The following is a 20,105-nucleotide window of genomic DNA, read 5'->3' on the forward strand; positions in this document are numbered from 1 at the left end:
GGCTCTCTGCCTGTTGGTGTGGACAAGGCTGTGTTAGCACAGCCACGCTCGTCCTTGTGCGCGTGGTCTGTGGCTGTCCTGCCGCCACAGCCACTGAGGGGCTGCAGCAGAGCCTTCGGGCCCTATATGGACAAAGCTGAACAACTGTTCTAGAGCATGCGCTGTGTGCCAGGCAGTGCCCTCTGCCCTGTTCATGTGCTATCTCGTTTAGGCCTCCTGACAATCCTAAGAGGTAGGTATTTATCGGCGCTCCCATTTTACAGAGCAGCAAACTGAGGCACAGAGGAAACAAGCAATGATTCTTTGGGTGGTATTTCCTCAAGTAGTAATTCTTCTTCACTGAATCTTATGGAAAGTCTTGCGGATAATGGTGGGGTTGTACAGGGCTTAGCGCACTCTTCTCTGTATCGCCATTTGTTGTTTGCCTGTCCCAGCAGAGCCCAGGGTGAAGAAGAGATCCTGGCGGGTCACCTGAGGCCTGTCTGTTTTACAACTGGCTATCTGGAAAAAACATTCAGGGAACAAATCCAGCTCTGTAGCATTTGCCGATATGGTGTAACTCTCCGTGCCAAGGCCAGTTTCAAGGTATCAATGTGAAGGCACAGAACGTGGGTATGGGAGGAGACGGGCACAGCTCACCGTCACACAGCGCTCATCCAGAGTTTCCACCTCACAGACACGCTAGATGGAAAGCACGTCAGGAGCAGGTTCACAAAGGTCGTGGGGTAATTTGGAAGTGATGAGTTTGAGGATTTATTACCTTTCTTTTAAAAAAATTTCTGAAGTTACACGTTCCTATGATTTAATTTTTACAAATGGCTGTGTTTAACGAATGGCTTGCGGATGGCCGGAGATTTAATGATCTCTCCTGAGTCGTGCCAGCCGGCTCCAGCGCCTGCTTCTCTCGAGGGTTTCCTGATCCTGTCTACTTAAAGCAAAGGATGGGGGCTCCCCATTGCAGCACGCTTCCTGTCTCTTTGGCCATCCTACAGAGGAACTGAGTCCTTCGCATAAGGCCGGGGTGGTGTGCGGCTGCCCCTGAAGCGCACATGCTTGACTCTGCTGGAGCAGGGTCTCCCTGGGGGCCCTGGAGCCACCTGGGGGGCTCCACCGTTTCCTGACCGCGTGAGCGAGGCTTCTGTGCTTCTGTCCCCCACTCACTGAGCCCTGCTGCTCAGCTTCTGTCTTTCTGCGGCATCCACCTTGACTCTGGCCCCTTCTGCTCCTCCCTGCCTCCACTTTACGGATCCTGAACCAGACCTCTGGGCCCTGTATGGGGTGTGAGTGCTGTCAGAGGAAGGAGGCATGTGTGTGATAGCCCACGTGCAGAAAGACTTTCAGAAACACCAGCGGTCTGGCGCTTGGTCTTGGATCCCCTTTAGGTGGGTCAAGGAGTCCCTTTCCTAGGCTGCTTGTTTCCAGAGAACCTCCCCACCTCCTCCCGGCGTGGTGGCCGGGGTCCGGGGACGTCCGCCTTCAGCAGAGGAGGTGGGCTTGGCCCCTGGCTCAGGGGGTGGCCTGAAGGAGCCGGGTACACCTGGGAAGGAGAGTTCCTCACCCTCCTGAGCCCAGGCACCTCCAGGGAGCCGTGGCCGCCAGCGGGGCAGCCGCGGGCTGGAGGCCGCCCAGTCCCTGGGTAAGCAGCAGGCTCCCTCCCACAGCTAGCCCCAAGACCGAGTGCGTGGCCACAGACCGCGTGGCTGCCAGCGCCAGCCCGGGAGTCACATCGGCATGAGCTATGGAGGCAGGAATGTGACTGTGGGAAACCCAATGCCCCGGGCCTGGCCTGGGGAAGAGTGTCAGTGTGGAGTGGGGGTGAAGGTGGGCGGGTGGAAACCAGACCGTCAGCCGCCCCTGCAGCCTGGCTCTGCTCAGGGTTCCGTCCGAGTGAGAGCACAAGGAAGCCAGCCCTACTTCTCCCAACGTTGCCCTGCCCTGGCCTCGCTCCTGTAGCCAAGTCTTCCCTGATCTTGGGGGCGGGGGGTCAGGCCTTCAGCGTGCTGCTGTTCCCCGTGTTCAGCACCCTTCTTTTTTCTCCTCCTCCTGGAAGCCTTCCTGAACAGGGGGCCCACTCTGTTCCATTCCGTCCTACAAATGGCCCCTTCTGGGGGGTAAGTGAGCCTACATCCTGCTCTTTCTCGGGTGACATCTGCCTCTGAGCGCCAGGAGAGTGTGAGGTGCTGTCTGATGCAGTTTCTTTCCCTTTTCCTGGGACCGTAGACCTGAGCGCTGTGCACATACCTTAGGGTGGGGATGCTGGTGACTCATGTGATAAGTCTTCGCTGGATGCTACTAAGTGCCAGACGCTGGGCTGGGTGCCGGGGGATGAAGAAATGTGCGTGCCTCACTTACACACATGGACAGATGCATGCAGCAGAGATGTCTGGAGAATCTGGGCAGGGGCTGCTGACGAAGGCAGGGCTGTAGTCTAGGAAGTGTCCAGGCCTCTGAAGACTGAGCTGACGAAAGAACTCAAGTTAGCTTGTCTGGAGGGCATTCCAGGTGGTGAGCACAGCCAGTGCCAGGGCCCTGTGGCAGGGGGATGGTGGTGGATTCCGGAGGTAAAGGGTTCAGAGGGCCGGGATTAAGAGGGGGAGGCATCGCTTAGCGTGAGACTGGTGAGGTGAAAGAGGTGAACTGGCACCGCTGAGTCTGATCATGTGCCAGGTGCCTGTCCAGGGCCACGGGTGCATTTCATTTAATTTCCACCAGTGGCTCTCAGCTGAGGACAATTTATATCCCACACCTACCCCCAGGGGACGTTTGACAGTGTCTGGAGATATTTTTGGTGATTACAGCAGAGAGCTGGGGGCAGCTGTGGGCATCTAATATGCAGCTTCCAGGGATGCTGCTAAACATCCAATGCACAGGACGGCCCCCATAACAAAGAGTTATGCAGCCCCAAATGTCAGTAGCACCAAGACTGGAAACCCCTGCATTTGCCTCAGTAGCCCATCGAGGTGAGTGTTACCACGATGGCCACTTCACGGTGAGGAATCAGAGTTTCAGGAACTGGACTTTCCGGTGGCATCCCCAGCTGCCTCCTCTGACCCACGTGGTGAGCTCCAGGCACCTTCCCCCCACCTTCCCAGTGTGTGGCGTGCAGCTCGATGCCCAGGGGCTGACAGTCTGATGTTCTTGATGTCGAGCTTCAGGGTCTGCAAAGTGAGTGAGTTGCCCTGATGGTCTGCTCTGGGCAGGGGCACTGCAGTGTCAGGGAGCTGCAGGGCGCTCTTCTGCCGCACGGTGGTTGCTTGTGTGTGCCGTAGTTTGCCTGCATTGAGGACAGAACAGTGACAATCCCTGTTGTGAGGTGGTAAGGTGTTGGCAGGATTCTGAGGTGAGGATGGATGCCAAGGGTGGCAGCTTGGGTCATCTCTGCTGAACCTCCACTGGTCTTTGCTTCTCCTCTCTGCCGACACCATTGCTATCTCAGGGTATCCATCCCTCAAATCAGTCTCCACCCAGAAATTTTCTTTAGCCCCAAATAATTCTCTCCAGAAAATGGGTATTTGTGAGATAGGAGATGGGGGCTCAAGCCTGGATTTTATTCCTTGATCCGTAAATGTTTGCTGAGGGCTTCTCCATGGTGGGTGTTGTAGCAGGCTCTGGGGACACAGCAGTGCCCTTGTGAAGGCTGGATTCTACAGCCTGGAGAGACAAGAAACAAAAGTGTTCATATAGCAAACATGCAGGGTGGTGAGTGCTGTGAGGAAAAGGAGAGCTGAAGAAGAGAGTGGAGGGCTGTTTTGTGGGGTTGGGGTGTGTGGGCTGGCTGTGTGATGGTGTGGCTGTGAGCGTGGGTTTTGACATTTGGACGGGGGTGGCCTCTCTGGGGAGCTGACATTTGATGTCTCCACAAGCAGCAGTACCTCTTTTTCAGCTGGAATGTGGGAAAGACCTGGCACAAAGCACGTGTTTAATAAACAGAAGCGGAATGTCAGAGGGGAGGGCAGGCGGGCGGGAGATGCTTCCCAGAAGTTCCCAAACCAGCTTTTCATGAGGCTGCATGGTTTGCTTTGAGAGAAATTCCCTGAACGTGAGCTGTGCACGTCCACACGTGAAAGCCGAAAGTACTCTTCCAAGTGGAAAAAGTGTGACGTTGGATTATCTGTGTTAATGCGCAGGTTGATCCCCTGACCTGGGCGATGGGCTGGTCTTCATCGTCAGCTCTCCCCAGAAAGGTGTGTGCTCATGCCTTCATTCGTTCACCCTTCCTCCAGTTACTCCCTGAGCACTACTGTGGGTGAGGGTTCTGCTGGGTACATGGTGGGAACTGCCCAGAGCTCTCTGTGAGAGGGGCAGAGAAGGAAAGTAGAGATTTACAATGGAAGGTGGTATATGTAGTAAGGGTTCTGTGGGAGCACCTGGGAGGCGCCCAACTCCCAGCAAGGTGACCTTGAAGGTGAGACTGGACATCTGAGGAGACAGGCAGGGAAAGAGAAGAGCAGAGGAATCACTGTGCAAGAGGCCTGGGGTGGGAAGGGGGCCCTGGGGGTGGTTTGCACGTGGAGGCAGCAGGGCTCTGGGCCTTTGGGAGTGAGTGTCCTGACCGCAGCGGACTCAGTGCAGAGGCTGCAGCCAGACTGGGAGGAGGGCTGACCCCTACTCTGCTCCCGGGGTCTGAAGGGGACGCGTGAAGAGCCCAGGTGCCCCGGGAGGGTCATGGAGCCGGAGGATTGTAAAGACACTGGCTGCTGTGTGGGTAGAATTGTGCCCAGTGTGAAAACTAGGCTGACTTCAGGACTGGAGCTCCTCGGGGGCCACTGAGCTTAGCAGGGGCTCCTCAGCCTGGCTCAAGGTGTGTCTGTCGCCCTGGTTCTCCCAGCTTCTTCCTGCCCTTGGCAGCAGGTGGGGGTGGACAGAGGCCCTGTGGACCGGGGTGGACAGCCGCGGGCCCCTTCTGGAGGCTGGGCGGGTGGCAGCGCCTTGGCAGCGAGAGGGCCATATCTGGAGAAGCGCGGTTCTGCCTCTGAAGGGTGTCATCATTGGTGCCAGGGCTGCTGTGGGCCAGGACTGAGCAGCTTCTGAGGCACCTGGCCCTGGCCTTCGTGGAAACCCCAGGGAGGAGGATGCTTTCTTTCATCACAGGCAGGCAGCCGTGCCTTTGGACGGAGACCCAGAAAGTGCTGCCAAAGCCCCAGGCACAGGCCATTCAGTGGGGCATGGACGGCCCTTGCAGGCCCCCGGGGGGAGAGGACTCATGGGGCCTGTGGCTGCCAGAGGTGGCTTCCCTCCTGACACTCCCCTCAGCGCCCTACTTGTGAGTGGAGTGCGTATGTGTGTGTGGCTGGCTGAGATGTGGGGCTACAGAATCCCTCCAGACTTCCCCCTGCCACCACCCCAAGGTGTATGAGCTGCTGGGGGCACTGAGCCCTGTGGCACCTGGGGGCTGGTCACACCCTGTTCCTAGCTTCCTGGCCTGCTTTCCTGGGTGTCCCTGCACCTGATGGGCCCCAAGTCGGGTCCCACCTGTGGCCTTTTAGACTCTGTTACCAGACCCATTAGCTGTTGGACTTGGCAAGGGTGGCAGGGCCGGGCTCACACCTGCCGAGACCAAGGACTGTAAATGTGGTGGCTTTGGGGTTCTCACCTGTGTGCTGTGTGACACCTCTCCCTGCTCTCCTGTGTGTGCGTGCGTGTGTGTGCATGTGTGTGTGTGTGTGTCTGTGTGTATAGAGAGAGACTGCTTGACTCACTGATTTTGATTTCTGCCCAGGACTGTGGCTTTGTGCTGAAATGTCCACTTTTCCCACTCCTGGAATAATTTTGACCAAATACAGGATATATGAATACCGCCCCTGAGCACAATTACTGACTTCATAGTTTATGACCTCTCCCCTCACCCCACCCCATGCTTCATTTCTCTCATAAGATCATTAATAGCAAATATTTATTGATTTATTACGTGCCAAGTTGTGTGCCAACGCAGCATATAATTCATCTTCTTAACAATCAGGCAGCCCCATGAGACAGACACTGCAGAACTCTCCCACGCTTACAGATACCTGGGGCTTCCCTGGTGGCTTAGATGGTAAAGAATCTGGCTGCAGTGTAGGAGACCCCGGTTTGATCCCTGGGTTGAGTCAGGAAGATCCCCTGGAGAAGGAAATGGCAACCCACTCCAGTATTCTTGCCTGGAGAATTCCATGGACAGAGGAGCCGGGTGGGCTACAGTCCATGGGGTCACAAAGGGTAGGACATGATTGAAGGGGACAGGTATCCAGGGAGGCTTCTTGGACCAGGGGCCTGAAGCTAGGCCCTGAGGGTGGGCATGGTTTGGAGAGGAGGAGCACGTCAGTGGCCACGCCTCTTGTATTTGGAGGTGCGGGTTGGGGTGGGGGTGTAGCTGCAGGGCCTGGGAAGAGGTCAAAATTCCTGGGAGCTGGCTGCTGCTAGGTAGAGGGCAGTGTGGCCCAGCAGAAAGGCCTTGGGGAGTGGCTACTCTGGGTGGGCCTGGGTGGGTTGAAAAGGCCTTGGGAAGGGAGGCTGGGTTTTCTTTCAAGGGTGGGCGTGCTTGGGTGTTGGGAAGAGGGACTGGGGCGGATGACAGTGTGGGGAGAGGGGAAGGGCCATGCGGAGGGAGCGGGTGGCAGAGGAAGGCTGTCCAGCTCTCCCTGGCCCTTCTGCTGGGCTCCTGCCACGAGAGGCTGGTGGAGCTGGTGTCCTAGAAGGCCAGGTCTGGAAGGGCGGGCTGCCGTGTGACGGGCACGTTTCCTGTTTTTTTCCGGGGGCCTTGACTCCTGCTGGGGCTCATCCTCGATGAGGGGCTGCCATGTGGCAGAGGCGGTGGTGGAGGGATGCAGGGCACCGGGCCGTGTGGTCCAGGGAAGGCGATTTATGGCCCCGTGGTCAGTGAGGACAGGGGCGGGGACTGGGCGTCTAGCTTGATGCAGAGCTTCTCAGCCTGAGCGTAGATGCCCCCACCCCCCACCATGCCCTTGTCCCCAGGCTCGGCTCCTCTGACCCTCAGCCCAGTGGGAGCTGGTAAGAGATGAGAAGACACAGCACAGCTTCTCTGCAGAGCTGGGGACCCAGCTGCATGCCTGTGTGTCCCCATACCAGCCCTGTGTCCAGGCAGGGGAGGACAGAGATGCTGTTTGAGGCCCTCCAGATTGGGCTCCCCATAACCCCTCACCCTGGGCAGACCCTGGATGGATTCCACCCCACTCCCACCCCCACTCCGGAGAGCCCCTGAGTCCTTCCTCCTATCAAACTCTAACCTCTTGGGCTGGAACAACTCAAAACCCCTTTCTGGCTTGTCTAGTCTCCACTAGAAAGGGAGAGACTTTTCCCTGTGGACTCGACAGTGGGATCTGGAGTGAAATTAGCGCTTTAGAGCCTTGTCTAAAGGACCCTGGAGCCCTGACTATCTGAGCCGGTCTCCCCACCACCCCCAGCCTCTGGGGTCAGAATCTGCTGTGACCAGCTCTGTGTCCCCAGGGTGGCGTGGTGGATGACAGGAGTGAAGATTCCGTGTCCATCTCCACCTTGAGTTTTGGTGTGAACAGACCCACGATTTCCTGCATCTTTGACTGTAAGTGATGCTTGGAGGCATCTGCGGGGGTGGCACGGATGGGTCCCTCTCACGCCCCTGGTTGTGTGGGTTACGTGGTCAGGTGTATGTGCGGGGGCTGTGGAGCGCTGCGTCTCTGTTGCTGGGTCAGTGTCGTGTGTGTGTCCGTGTGTGGTGTCTGTGTCAACGCTGAGCCTGAAGTCCAGCTTTCAAGGCGCGGTGATTCTGGCCGTCCCTGTGGTTCATTTGACCCCTTCCCCCTTCCCTGCCCCTCCCCAATGCTCACCAGGGCCCAGGACGCATTGTTCTGCGGCTCCGCCTTTGGGCTGTGGTCTGCTCTTCTGATCCTGAGAGCCTAGCACGTGTAGTCTATCGTCCAGCCCCTCTGTCCACTGCTTTCCTAGAGACCCGTTCCATCCTCTAGCCCCAGATCCTGTCACCCGCAGCCCCTTACTCGGCATCTGTTTCTTCTCTGGTGCAGATGGGAACCGCTACCATCTACGCTGCTACATGTACCAGGCCCGGGATCTGCCTGCAATGGACAAGGACTCTTTTTCCGGTAGGTGGGGGGAGTGGGGAGAGCCAGGGGCCAGGAACTGAGAGCTGGGAACAGAGTCGTAGGGCCTTCGGCCCACAGGGAACGTGGCCTGGGCTTCCCCTGATCGAGGGTGGGCTCTGTGTCTGTTCGGTTTGTGGAGTTAGGGGCTGCTGTAAGCCCACTGTGTCTCCGGGTTGCAGGGGCCTCCTTGACCCCTCTGTGGGGTTTGGCTGTACTGACTGTCGCCCCCTGAGAGCCCCTCTGGCCTTGGCCCTGGGACACCCCTCTTTCCTGGTCTCCTGCAGCTTTCTGCTCCACCTGTTCCTGCTAACCACTTCACTGCCGCCTGAGCCTGATGCCCCCGAGAAGTTCCGTGTGTTCTCTTCTTTGCACACTAGGGTCCCCCTACCAACCCAGGAACTGCTCGTGTCAGGGAAACTTCCAGGTCTTCAGTTTCTAGAAGCCCCTTATACCCAGCTGTATTTTCAGTGTCTCCTCTGGAAGACTCAGTCACCGCGATTCATCTTGTTCCAAAAGAACTCCTTGGGCCCCCTTCCTCCAGATCCAGGCCCCCCTTTACTTCCTCCCTCAGTCCTGGCATCGCTTCGATGTGCCTGTACTGCCCATCAGGCTGGAAACAAGCAGGTGCCCAGCTCTGCTGATTCTGGCTCCCGAGCCTCGGAGACTGTCCCCTCCTGTTCAGCACTGTGGCTCCTGTCTCACACTGGCCATGCCCTTTTATCTGAGCACGCTGGTCATTTCCTGGCCTCCCTGTGACTTTCCACACCACCCCAGACAGATCTGGTCCTGTCACTCCCCTGATTTCAAACAGATCCTAACACACAAATGGGCTTCTTCCCTGGCGGCTCAGATGGTAAAGAATCTGCCTGCAATGTGGGAGACCTGGGTGCGATCCCCGAGTCAGAAAGATCCCCTGATGGAGGGCATGGCAACCCGCTCCAGGCAAGAATTTTCCTGGAGAATTCCATGGACAGAGGAGCCTGGTAGGCTACAGTCCATGGGGTCACAAAGAGTCAGACACAACTTAGTGACTAACATTTTCACTTTCACAACACATAAATCCAGAACTCTTTAGCCTAGTGGACAACTCCTTTGTGATCTGACCCTGTGGACCTCGCCAGTTTCATCTTTTCCTAGGTCTCTCTCCCCTAGGCTCTGGCTGCACCGACTCTTGTCAAAGCTGTCTAGCTCTTCCACGTTCCTGGCCATTGTGTCAGTGCCTGGAACACAGTCCCTCCCTATTCTTGGTCCAGTGAACTCCCACTCATCTTTCAAGACCCAGCCCACATGCCCTCTGACCCTTCCCCAGGCCGAGCTGGTTGTTTCCCCGTCAGTACTTGGTTAGGACCTTGCCAGAGCCTCTCCCAGAGCCCTTGCCCCCTGCACAGATCACTTGCCATGTGTCTCTGCCACATTCTTCCCTCCATGACCCTGAGCTCCTCAAGGAAGAGACCTTGACTTACCTTGAACCTGTAGCGCTAAAGAACTAACACTGACTGCTTACTCTGAACCCAGGCACTTTACTGGTGTTATTTCATATAACCCTTACAACTCTTCTGTGAAGTAGGCATTTAACATCCCCATTTTACCAACCAGGAACCTGAGACTCAGGTAGGTTAACTAAATTGCTTGAGCTGAAATAGCTGACAAGTGATGTGCCCCACTTCCAAACGCTTGGTGCTTAGTTGGGTGATCTGAGCTCCTCTGGGAGAGTGGCCTTCTGTTCATAGACTGGCACTCAGCTCACAGCCACCCATCCATGCCCCTTTCCAGGTCTTGCTCCTCCCCAGCCTGGGGAGCGACCCTCGTTCCTCCCCGGCAGCGGTACCTCCTCACCTTCCTCTCCTCTCAGTGGCCTTTTCTCTAGCTCCGTGCAGCTGGACGTGGGGTGGATGGAGCAATTTCTCTTCTGTGCTTTGGGTTCGGGGTGCTGAGAGAGTGTGCAAGCGCAGTGCAGGGGCGTTGGCAGGTGGGAGGCCGATGTCTGCCACTGCAGTTTCCTGGGAACCGCGGCCAGGATGCTTTCTGACACTCAGCACCTACCCTGAGGAAAAGAGAAGTGGCCTAATTCCCAGTCTTGCTTCCTCTTCCTTCAGGGGAGAGTGTGAGAGGTGGGGGTGCAGGTGTGGGAGGAGTGAAGTGGGGTGCAGGTGGACGACCCCTTCTCCGTGGGCCATACTGTGGCAGACGTGTAGGAGGGGAGCTCCCCTGGGGGACCTGCACCTCTGGGGACCGCAGGCAGGGTTAGCCTGGTACCGCCCGCAGGAGACGTCACACTTTCCATCCTAGCTCCACCCCCGCCCCCAAATAAACATCCCTTGAGCTTTGAGGGCACTGCCCAGGGCTTCCTCGGAGGCCACTGCTTCTGAATGAAAGGCCTGATTGAGCAGCTGCTGGAAAGGAAAACAGCAGCCAACACGGGTGAACCTATAAAACCCAGAGTGTTTATTTTCACTCCCAAACCCTAAACCAAAGCAGTTTCTCCCCTGGAACTGACCCTGGGGTGGCTGGCGGCTGGAGGCTCTGCATGGCCACCGGCTGGCATTTCTCAGAGGAAACTCCTGTGTGGATCAGGCATGTCTGGGGCCGGGGGAGGGTCCAGTGCGGCAGAGTGTGTCACTGGTCCCACCTTCCAGCCGGTCTGCTGGTGTCTGAGGCCGTGAGGGCCCTCCTTGGGAAGCCCTCCGGCTTTTCTCCCGGTGCGGGCTCCCGTGGCTCTGGGCTGTGACCTCTGCTTGTCCCTTGTGGTGTGGCCTTGGGACTGCCCCAAGGTTGGTGCTGTGTTTGTTTCCTTCTCCTTGGCCGAAGGTGTGGGGGGCATACAGGAATTGCCCAGGAAACACTTGTTGAGTGACACTGAACTCAGGTGAGGAGGGAGCTTGTGGCGATATTGCCGTGCAGGGAGGCTGAGGATTTTGCCTCAGTGGGGTTTGCCTGGAGGGCCGGCACATATTCTCTGGACCCCTGGAAGGGTGTGTGTGGCCTGTGTTTGTGTGGTTATGAGTGTGTGTGGCCAAGGTAGTGATTAGGTATAAAAAATGTGAACTGATGCTTACTTCAAATGACTTACATTGGGATAGGGTTGCCACTGCTGGGTGAGCATCTGGACTATGAACTGGATTTATTTAGAATGGAGAAGATAGGACTCCAGACCTAGAAACCACACGTCCTTAATGCCATGCGTCATGGGCAGTAGTGTGGCTCTAACCAGTGCTCAGAGCTGAGTTGCTCATCACTGTGGACGGATATTTCTCAAAGAGGCTTGGGGAGGACACCGTTTCCTTTGCCCAGTTATACTCCAGGGAGTTCTCTGCTTTCTCCCCAAGCCTGGAACCACCCGTGTGGTTTGAGGGAGCCACAAGCTCTGCTTCCAGAGCTGCCACCACGATGGAGGACCCCTGGCAGCTCATAGTCCAGGACACCGCCCTTGGATTCAGGCCCCAGAAATTCCTCCTTGCAAGTGTCGTGGGTCAGTGGGCTCAGGGGCTGGGCTTGGTTAATGAAGAAAATGAGAGGCTTGTGGATCAAATGCCAAGTTATTAATTTATGGGGGTGGGGTGTCTCTCAACAAAGTAGAGAGTCCAGTGCTGTCTTTGCTGGCCTCATGGTTCCTGGGAGGTCACATGCTAGTTGGGTGGTCCTGAGGGGTGTTGATGCCAGGCCAGGCCACAGTGAGGTCTGCTGAACGACGGCTGCCCCCTGGCTCAGGTCACCTCTGTGGGCCCCCCAGGTCCAGACTCTGTCCTGAGTGGGGCTGAGGAGTCCTTGCTTGTGGGGTTCCTCTGTCTGGACTCCAGTCACAGCCCACCCCCCTCTTCTGAAGCACAGCTTTCTGTTAAGTTTGGCTCTGGCTGGGGGAATTCTCCCGATGAGCTTAAGAAGCTATTTTCCAAGGTGCACTGGAGGCTTGTGAAACGCTCCACTTAAAAAGGGTTCCTGAGTGAGAGAGGCTGGGAAACACTGCACGCTTAGCCATTTACAGTGCACAGTGGCACTGAAGGCTCTGGGGTGGCTGCAGGAAAGGAGCCCGTGCAACTTGTTCAAGCGTTCCTTCGTTCCCCCGAGAACTCGCCTTGCTTAGAGCATGTTTTGGGAAACAGTGATCGACAGGATTCAGTCCAGCTAACTCGGTGTGAATCTGGGACCGTTTGTGGTCTGCCCACCTGCCTTCTCCTTCGTCCTCTATTCCCGCAGCCCGGGGAGCTCCCTTCCTTGCTGCAGACAGGCTCGCTGTCCCCCCACTGCTCTTTGGTTCCTTTGCCCATGCTGTCCTGGGTGCCTGGATGCCCCCTTCTCCTTGGTCTGTCTTGGTTACCTCCTTATTCTTGACACTTGGGAAGGCCTCCTTTGGAAGTATTGACTTGAGGCCACCGGGCTCCACAGCCTACTGCAACCCCTAGTGCCTTGAACACTTTGCTAGGAAGCTGCACATCACTTGGGTTATAATTGATGTTTAGTTACCATTTCTAAGCAGCAGTCATGATCTTAAGAGTCTGGAGCATGTCTCATGCGCCTTCATATTCAAAGCACTGTGCTTATCTACCACGTGCTGGTCAGTCAATAACTGTATATTGAACGAGTGATGGATTGCAAATAATGCTGGAGTGAACATCTTGGTTCATATAGCTTTTTGGTTAATTTGGATGATTCCCAGGAATATGGGAAACGGGGTGTAAACAGTTTTATGTTGTTCAGGGCATACGGCCCAATTGCTTTCCTAAAGGGTTGTTGAATTCCTTCCAGCAATAAAGGAGAATACCTATTTCATCAGCTATTCGCCAACACTGGGTTTTATAAATCTAAACAAATTTTTCTTAATTTTATACGAAAAATACTGCTGTATTGTAGTTTTTCTTTGCATTGCCTTGCTTACTAGCAATCTACTCCACCCTGTCTTAAGGGGCCTTTTACCCTGATCGTGACAGGCAGAAGGAGCACTGACTTGGAGTCAGGGAGTCTGGTCCCAGGCATGTTTGAGCAGGCACTGGAGACTTAGTCTTTCTGAGGCAAAGCCCCTTTTTCTGACAAGGGGTATAACGCCTCCTGTCCTGTCCCTCACCCTGGTGGTCTGAGCTGTTGGAGGGAGTGTATTGTGACTGGAGAAGAGTCCTCCTCGGAGCTCCAGGAATGTCGCAGAGATTGGGGCACAGGGCTGCAGGTCCGGCAGTCAGCTGTCTGGGGCCTCCCACGGTGTTGAATTCCTGTAGAACCCTTGTGTGTTCTTGGCTGGAGCTCCCTGGACAGCCTGCGGTCGTCCAGAGCTCCAATCCAGCTTCCACCTCAGGGGGATCTCCGTGCGGCTTGGCAGGTGAGGCTGGAGGTTGATGCTAGCCCTTACCTACCAGCGTGGCCCTGGGAAGAGCCGGCCTCTCCCCTGCCCTCCCCCTCTTCTTGAGACCTGCCTCTCCCTCCTCCTGGCTTTCCTGGAAGAGGCTTGTGTCTGTGCGTCTGTCTGGCTTCCCTTCATCTGACCACCTTGCTTCAGCAACACCCCAGCCCCCCTTGTTTCTCTTTGTCGAGGGGCTGGGCCTTGTGTGGGGAGAGGCCAGGGCCCGGCACACAGTAGCCCAGTGTCTGAGGCCCCAGGCCTCCAGGCCCGCTGCTTACAATGCCTTTGTTGTGTGTTTTTTCCTCCCCTGGGCGGGCGGGGCGCGCGTGTGGGTCTGGGTGATTTTTGTTTGAAAGCCGCCCCCTCCCTTCCCCCGTGCTGAGCTCATTGCCTGTGCTGATGGGGCTGCTGGAAGGAGTCGCCTGCTCGGGGGCCAGCGTGGGGGGTGCTGCCAACACCAATACAGCGTGCCGGCCGCCACAATGTGCAATTGTGATCTTTGTGTAAACGCGGTCGGTCTGGGGCCCCCGTGCTTATAAAAATAAAGCGTTGGGAAGCACAGGGGGTGGGAACAAAAGGGGCTTTTTCGCTGGCTCTCTAATATGGTTTTATTTATCGGAACGCACCCTCTTTCCTTTACTGGAACCGGGGAGAGGTTCTCTGCCGAGCTTGGAGCTGATGGTATCACAGCCAGACGGTTTCATTAAACGCACAGACGCCGCTGGGCCCTGCCAGGGGCAGGAAGGGAATGGCTCGGGCAGCCCTGCCAGGCTGGTGCATGGGAAGGGAGCCCCGTGCCAGGGAGGCCTCCACCAGGTGGAGGTGGTGAGAGGTGGACACGTCTCTCCTGCCCCTTCTTCTGCCAGCGTCCTCCCAATGCCCTCTTCTACTGCCAGAGTCAGGTTCCAAGCTGATTTCCTACAGGAAGCCCTCCAGGATTCCTGTAGGAATTCCTCCACCCCACTGTGCTTTTGTGCCTGAAGGCTGCAAACTGGTCTTAGCCTGGTGGCTGCCTCCCATTAGCCAAACCCAGCGTTGTTTGGCCAGTGAGTGCCCATAGCCTCTGCCTCCTAACTCAGATCCCTCTGTCACCCTTAAAACTAGCCCCTTGGGCAATAGCCACAATCCTGTACCCTGTCCCTTGATGGGAGTCCTCCCATGCTCACGCCAACTTTTCCACCTCCTCGATGGTCACTGTCTGCTGCCTCCTGTGCAGTGGCTGTGGACTGCCACCTGGTCTCTTTATAGACAGGGATCCTGGCTTGCCCCTCCCCATCTCAGCCCCAGAACCAGCTGGACATCCGGGCACTAGATGTCTGGTGCTGAGGCCATCTGAGGTCACACTGGGGCCGTCCTGTGGGGTGCAAGGTGCTGCGGGATGGAGAAGGTGCCAAGTGTAGAGGATATGTGGCAGGGCATTTGGGTTCTGCCCTGCCAGGCATTGAGCATCCATCCTCCTGCACCCTCAGACTTCTCTGTCCATGTGGCCTCAGCATCTGGCACTTTGAGTCTTACAGAATGGCAGCACACTGGACCTTGGCCTCTGATGAGAGAAGCTGGGAGAGCCCCTCCTCCCAGCCTTTCGCTCCTGTCCCAGGTTATATGCACTCAGTCCCATGGCCCTTTGCTGCCTTGGTTCCCACGTGTAGCCCTGAAAGGCAGCATCAGCACCACCTGGGAACTTGTTAGGAATGTCAGTTCTCAGGCCCCACCCCAGACCTGATGAAGGAGTCTCTGAGGGTGGGGCTGGCCTTCCAGGTGATATCTCTGCATCCTCACATTGGAGAACCACTGCCCTAGAAATCTCTCTAGTGACACCTTGGGACCAGGCTGAGGGATGACTCCTGGTGGGTCCCAGGCCAGCATGACTGGAGCTGGCAGGTTAGAAAGGAGTTTGGAGGTGGCAGGGAGCTGCTGGGATCTTGAGGTTCTCCTCACTCAACAGCTCTCGACAGCCCTCGAATCCCTTTGTTTCCCTTTAACTCCCCCACCCGTCTATGCTACCACCCCCTCTGCCTGAACCCTGGCAGCAGTGTCATAACTGGTCTCTCTGCGCCCACTTGTGCCCCTTCTAGTCTGTTCTCCCGTGACAGCCAGCAGAAGCTTGCAGAAATGCAGACCTAGGCATGCCAGTCTACCGGCACCTCCCTCTGCACTCTGCCTCTATTGATAAAGCTAGATTCCTCTCTTACACACCACTGTACCTCATTGCTATTCTTCAAAGCATGATCAAAATGGCAATTTTATGGGTTTTTTTTTTTTTTTTTTTTGTATAGGTTTTTGTGTTGCTCCAGATGTGTTCTCAGTCTTTATCACCTAGCCCTGAGCTTGGCCTGCAGAAGGCACTCAGTAAAAGCTTGTGGGATGAGTGTCGATAATTCCAAACCATCTTGAAGATATGTGTGTGTGCATGCTAAGTTGCTTCAGTCGTGTCCCACTCTTTGTGACTCTATGAACTGTAGACTGCCGGGCTCCTCTGTTCATGGGAGTCTCCAGGCGGGAATACTGAAGTGGGTTGCCATGCCCTCCTCCAGGGGGTCTTCCTCACCCAGGGACTGACTGCATCTTGTATGTCTCCTGCATTAGCAGACGATTCTTTACCACCAGCGCCACCTGGGAAACCCTAGATGGATGAATGAATGAGTAAATGAATGCACCATCCAGGCTCTCACCTCCTTCAGCTAGACTTTTGCCCCCAGCAGCCAGTCCAGAAAGGAGCCCAGAGGGGGAGCTCTCTGGATCTCTGGGCCTGCTCTCCTGGACCTTGGCCCCATCTCCCTGCGGTTGTCACCAGCTTGGCTCACAGAAGCCAGGGGTGGGGGGAGAGCCCCCCTGGGACATGTCTCCAGCTTGGACATTGCTGCTGCCAGAGCGGCAGCCACAGCCCTGCTTCAGCTTTGTGGCCACATGACTCCTGAGCGGGCGACTCTCACGGTCTCTGCTGTGTCCTGTCTCCCTTCCCTGTGCCCGGCCCACACAGATCCCTATGCAGTCGTCTCCTTCCTGCACCAGAGCCAGAAGACGGTGGTGGCTAAGAACACCCTGAACCCCACCTGGGACCAGACGCTCATCTTCTACGAGATCGAGATATTTGGCGAGCCGAGCAGCATTGCCGAGCAGCCGCCCAGCATTGTGGTGGAGCTGTATGACCACGACACCTACGTGAGTCTGCCCGCCTCCCTCGCCCAGCCCTCACTGGCCACCCTCTCCAGGGCCCAGCACCCAGGGGGAGATGCTGCTGTGAGGGATGGGTGCCCCGCCAGATGGGCGCTTCCCGAGGCTGGGGCTGGTGGCCTCTCCCCGACCCCACAGGCTGCAGAGTGGTGAAAATTTCAGAGTAATTACACATGAATTGCTGGCAAGTGTGCTGGGCCCATGAGAGAGAAAAGGGACAGATCTGGCCAGGGTGCTTTGCTGTGGGTTGGGAGCCTGGGTTTTCTCTGTCTCTAGCTTGCTTATAAGATCCCAGTTGGGTTCCCCCTCCTCATTGGAGAGCTGCATTGACTCCACACATTGTACTGGGCTGAGTGGCCCCTCATGTGGGGTTCCCAGTCCAGATGAGAGCCGGGGCTCAGGGGCCGCAGGCGGGGGCTCCTCCAGGGAGCCGGGGCTCAGGGACCACAGGCAGGGGCTCCTCCTGAGAGCAGGGGCTCAGGGGCCACAGGGAAGGGGCTCCTCCAGGGAGCCGGGGCTCAGGGGCCACAGGGAAGGGGCTCCTCCAGGGAGCCGGGGCTCAGGGACCACAGGCAGGGGCTCCTTCTGAGAGCAGGGGCTCAGGGGCCACAGGGCAGGGGCTCCTCCTGAGAGCCGGGGCTCAGGGGCCACAGGCGGGGGCTCCTCCTCAGAGCAGGGGCTCAGAGGCCACAGGGCAGGGGCTCCTCCTGAGAGCCAGCTTGTGACACAAGCTGGGTCCTTTCTGGGCACAGAGCAGGGGGTGGTGCTCTCCCACAGAACCTGCTGCGCTGCTGGGAAGGCTCTGTAGGCATGCTTCTCAAATGAGGGCCACTTGCAGCGTGTGCTGCTGAGCAGTTGAAATGTGCCTAGTCCAACTGAGAAGACGTATTTTCTTTGTTTTTCAGTTTAATCCACTAAACGTAAATTTAACTGCTGGATGCTGGTGGCTCCTGTATAGGACAGGAAAAGTTCAGGAGGGAGAGAGTGGTGGGCTGGAATGTGACAGGCTCTGGGGAATGTGGGATTGAGGTGTTGGGGTGAGGCGGGGGGTATTAGCACAGTACGAGGGAGGGCCAGGGTGGGGAGGGAAGAGCAAGGAGTAGAGGTCAGGGGGTTGGAGGTGTAGCGGAGTCCGGGAAACATTTTATAAAGGAGGGGTGGGATGCTACTGGGAGAGAGAGACACGAGGTTGGCCAAGCGGCCCTGCCCGGGTTGCGGGTAGCAGTGGAAGAAAGGGAAGGGGGCCGAGTTTCAAAGATGTGTCCAGAAAGAGTTGCCGTGACTGGATAGGATGGTGTGATGACCGGAGGGTGGCTGAAGGTGATGCCAGTAAGGGCACCCCCACCAGGTGACAGCGGGCAACGCAGGCCTGGACTGGGGAGGCCGGCCTGCTGGCTCTGCCCTTGGAAGAAAAAGCTGGCTCCATGGGGGCTGAGCCGCTGGAGGAAGGGTCTTTTGGGGAAGAGCTCAGGGCCTGGAACCTTGGGGGAAGGAATGAGTGGGAGGCGGCAGGACTGCAGGGTGCTGGACCAGGGGACGTCACAGAAGTAGGTGCAAGTGCTGGCATGGGGCGGGCGGGAGGCCACCGGACTTGGTCTCGCTCTTCCCATAGCACCTCACCTCCACTTTCACCAATGTCACGCAAATGTCACTCTCTCCCCTTCAGGCCAGTGCCGGCGAGGGACCCCAGTGGTAGAGCACCATGGCCTCTCCTGGGTGGGTGGGCCCCGGGGTCCTGCTTATTGATAACATAGTCAGATGAAGCTGTACCTGTTGGCAAATATCCGTTGCCCTGAGATCCTGCAGTCCTGGCTGCCCGGGCTCTGCAAGGATGCCCCTCCTCCAGCCTCTCCATGACCCAGTGACTAAAGGGCAATACTGAGCCCAGGGGAGCCTCCGGGACCCTCCCCACCGCTGTGGCTGGTGCCCACTCTGAGGGTCTGTGCTGGATTCTCCCTCACTGAGGGGGCCATCTAGCTGGTGACCACTCCAGATGGCTCTGGACAATGTCCTCAGCAGTGAGGTGACCACAGGTAGGGATGCCTCCCAGCCCTGGCCCGGGTTTTTCCGGATAAGTGCCCTTGGGCAAGCCACCAGGGCTTGAGACGGCTGCAGCACCATCTGGCTGAGACCCAGGTGCTGTCTGTGGCCCCTGTCCTGGGGAAGCTAACCGTAAGGCTGGAGTTCACAGGTCAGCAAGGTCCCAGGGGTCCACATCAAAGGGTTGAACTTGGGCAGGGCTGTGGGTGATGGCTGAGAAGAGCGGAGTGCAGCAGGGTAGGGGAATGGCCAGCGTAAAGGCTGGGGTGAGGCCAGCTGAGGGCAACAGCCAGGGTGGAAGATGTGTGGGAAGGGATGAGACGGGGGCGCGAGTGGGCTCCAGCGAGCGGGCCAGGAGGGCTTCACACCTCAGCCTCTAGGCACTGCAGGTCATGGAAGGCACAGAGCAAAGGAATGAAAAGATGCAAACTTCATTTTAACAAGATGCATTTAATTTGATGAGCATGATCACAGTCTCCCCATGTGGAAACTGGAGGAGAGGGGGTCTGAAGGTGAAATGAATAGGAGAGACAAAAGTCCTGGGAAATGTCAAGCACTTGTATTGCTGAGGAGATTCAGGAAATGCTAGGTGGCTATCACTTTTGACTCTAATGGGCTTAGAGCTTGGTTAAATTGAAGCAAGGTGAATGCTAGTTGGACAAACAGAGGGCCTCTGTGATGGGAGTCAGCTCTAGCAACAGTGGCATGGGGCCACGCACATGTTTTCCTCACAGCCTTCTAAGGGAGGCAGAACTTACCATTTTGCACCAGGGGCTGCCCTGACTTCTGAGGCCCTTTCCAGTTCAGGTGGCCAGGTGTAGGTCTGGGGACAACTCTGAGGCCCCCAGACCTGGGGCTGGGGGACGCTGACTCTCCTTTCTCCACGCTTGGTCTAGGGTGTAGATGAGTTCATGGGACGCTGCATCTGCCAGCCGAGCCTGGAACGGATGCCCCGGCTGGCCTGGTTCCCACTGACGAGGGGCAGCCAGCCCGCCGGGGAGCTGCTGGCCTCTTTTGAGCTCATCCAGAGAGAGAAGGTGAGGCTGGTCCACTTCTGGATGCAGGAGGCCCGGGTCGGGAGCGCCTGGCCGAGGCGGGTGGGAGGCCCAGCGAAGGGATGGTCTGATGGAGGGGAGGGGCCTTGGATACATTCTTCTTCCCTCACCAAGGGCCTGCGTTTCGCGGAGAGCGCTGAAGGGCCACCTCTGCATCTTAGGCCTCCTGCCGGAACCAGTTTCGTCCATCTTTTCTGAACCCCAAATCAAGACGCGATCTACACTGGGGCAGAAAGTTGAAATCTGAACTGTGTTCAAATGTCTGAGTCCTCTGGTCATTGCATGCATTTTTCCTGACACAGTTTCTGGGAGAAAGACCTCTGTCCTCTGCTTAGGGGGCCTAATTGTCCTGGGGAAGGGGGCTTCAGGGACAGGGCAGGACAGGACGTCTGTTCTAGTGCTGGCTCACCACGGCCTAGCTGTGTGACCCTG

At 57.0% G+C, this 20,105-nt stretch overlaps 1 protein-coding gene across 15 annotated transcripts in view; it reads left to right on the forward strand.

Moving 5' to 3' along the window:
- DYSF (dysferlin) overlaps positions 1-20,105 on the forward strand; it is a 222,678-nt gene that overhangs the window by 121,919 nt on the left and 80,654 nt on the right. For all 15 annotated transcript variants that reach the window (XM_068979193.1, XM_068979167.1, XM_068979199.1 and 12 more), the window contains 4 exons: positions 7,444-7,537; positions 7,998-8,075; positions 16,385-16,566; positions 19,515-19,655. In XM_068979193.1, coding sequence (XP_068835294.1) covers positions 7,444-7,537; positions 7,998-8,075; positions 16,385-16,566; positions 19,515-19,655 — 495 coding nt within the window. The remainder of the gene's footprint in view (positions 1-7,443; positions 7,538-7,997; positions 8,076-16,384; positions 16,567-19,514; positions 19,656-20,105) is intronic.

Source organism: Capricornis sumatraensis, chromosome 1, assembly GCF_032405125.1.
Source record: "Capricornis sumatraensis isolate serow.1 chromosome 1, serow.2, whole genome shotgun sequence".
Taxonomy (NCBI): Eukaryota; Metazoa; Chordata; class Mammalia; order Artiodactyla; family Bovidae; genus Capricornis; species Capricornis sumatraensis.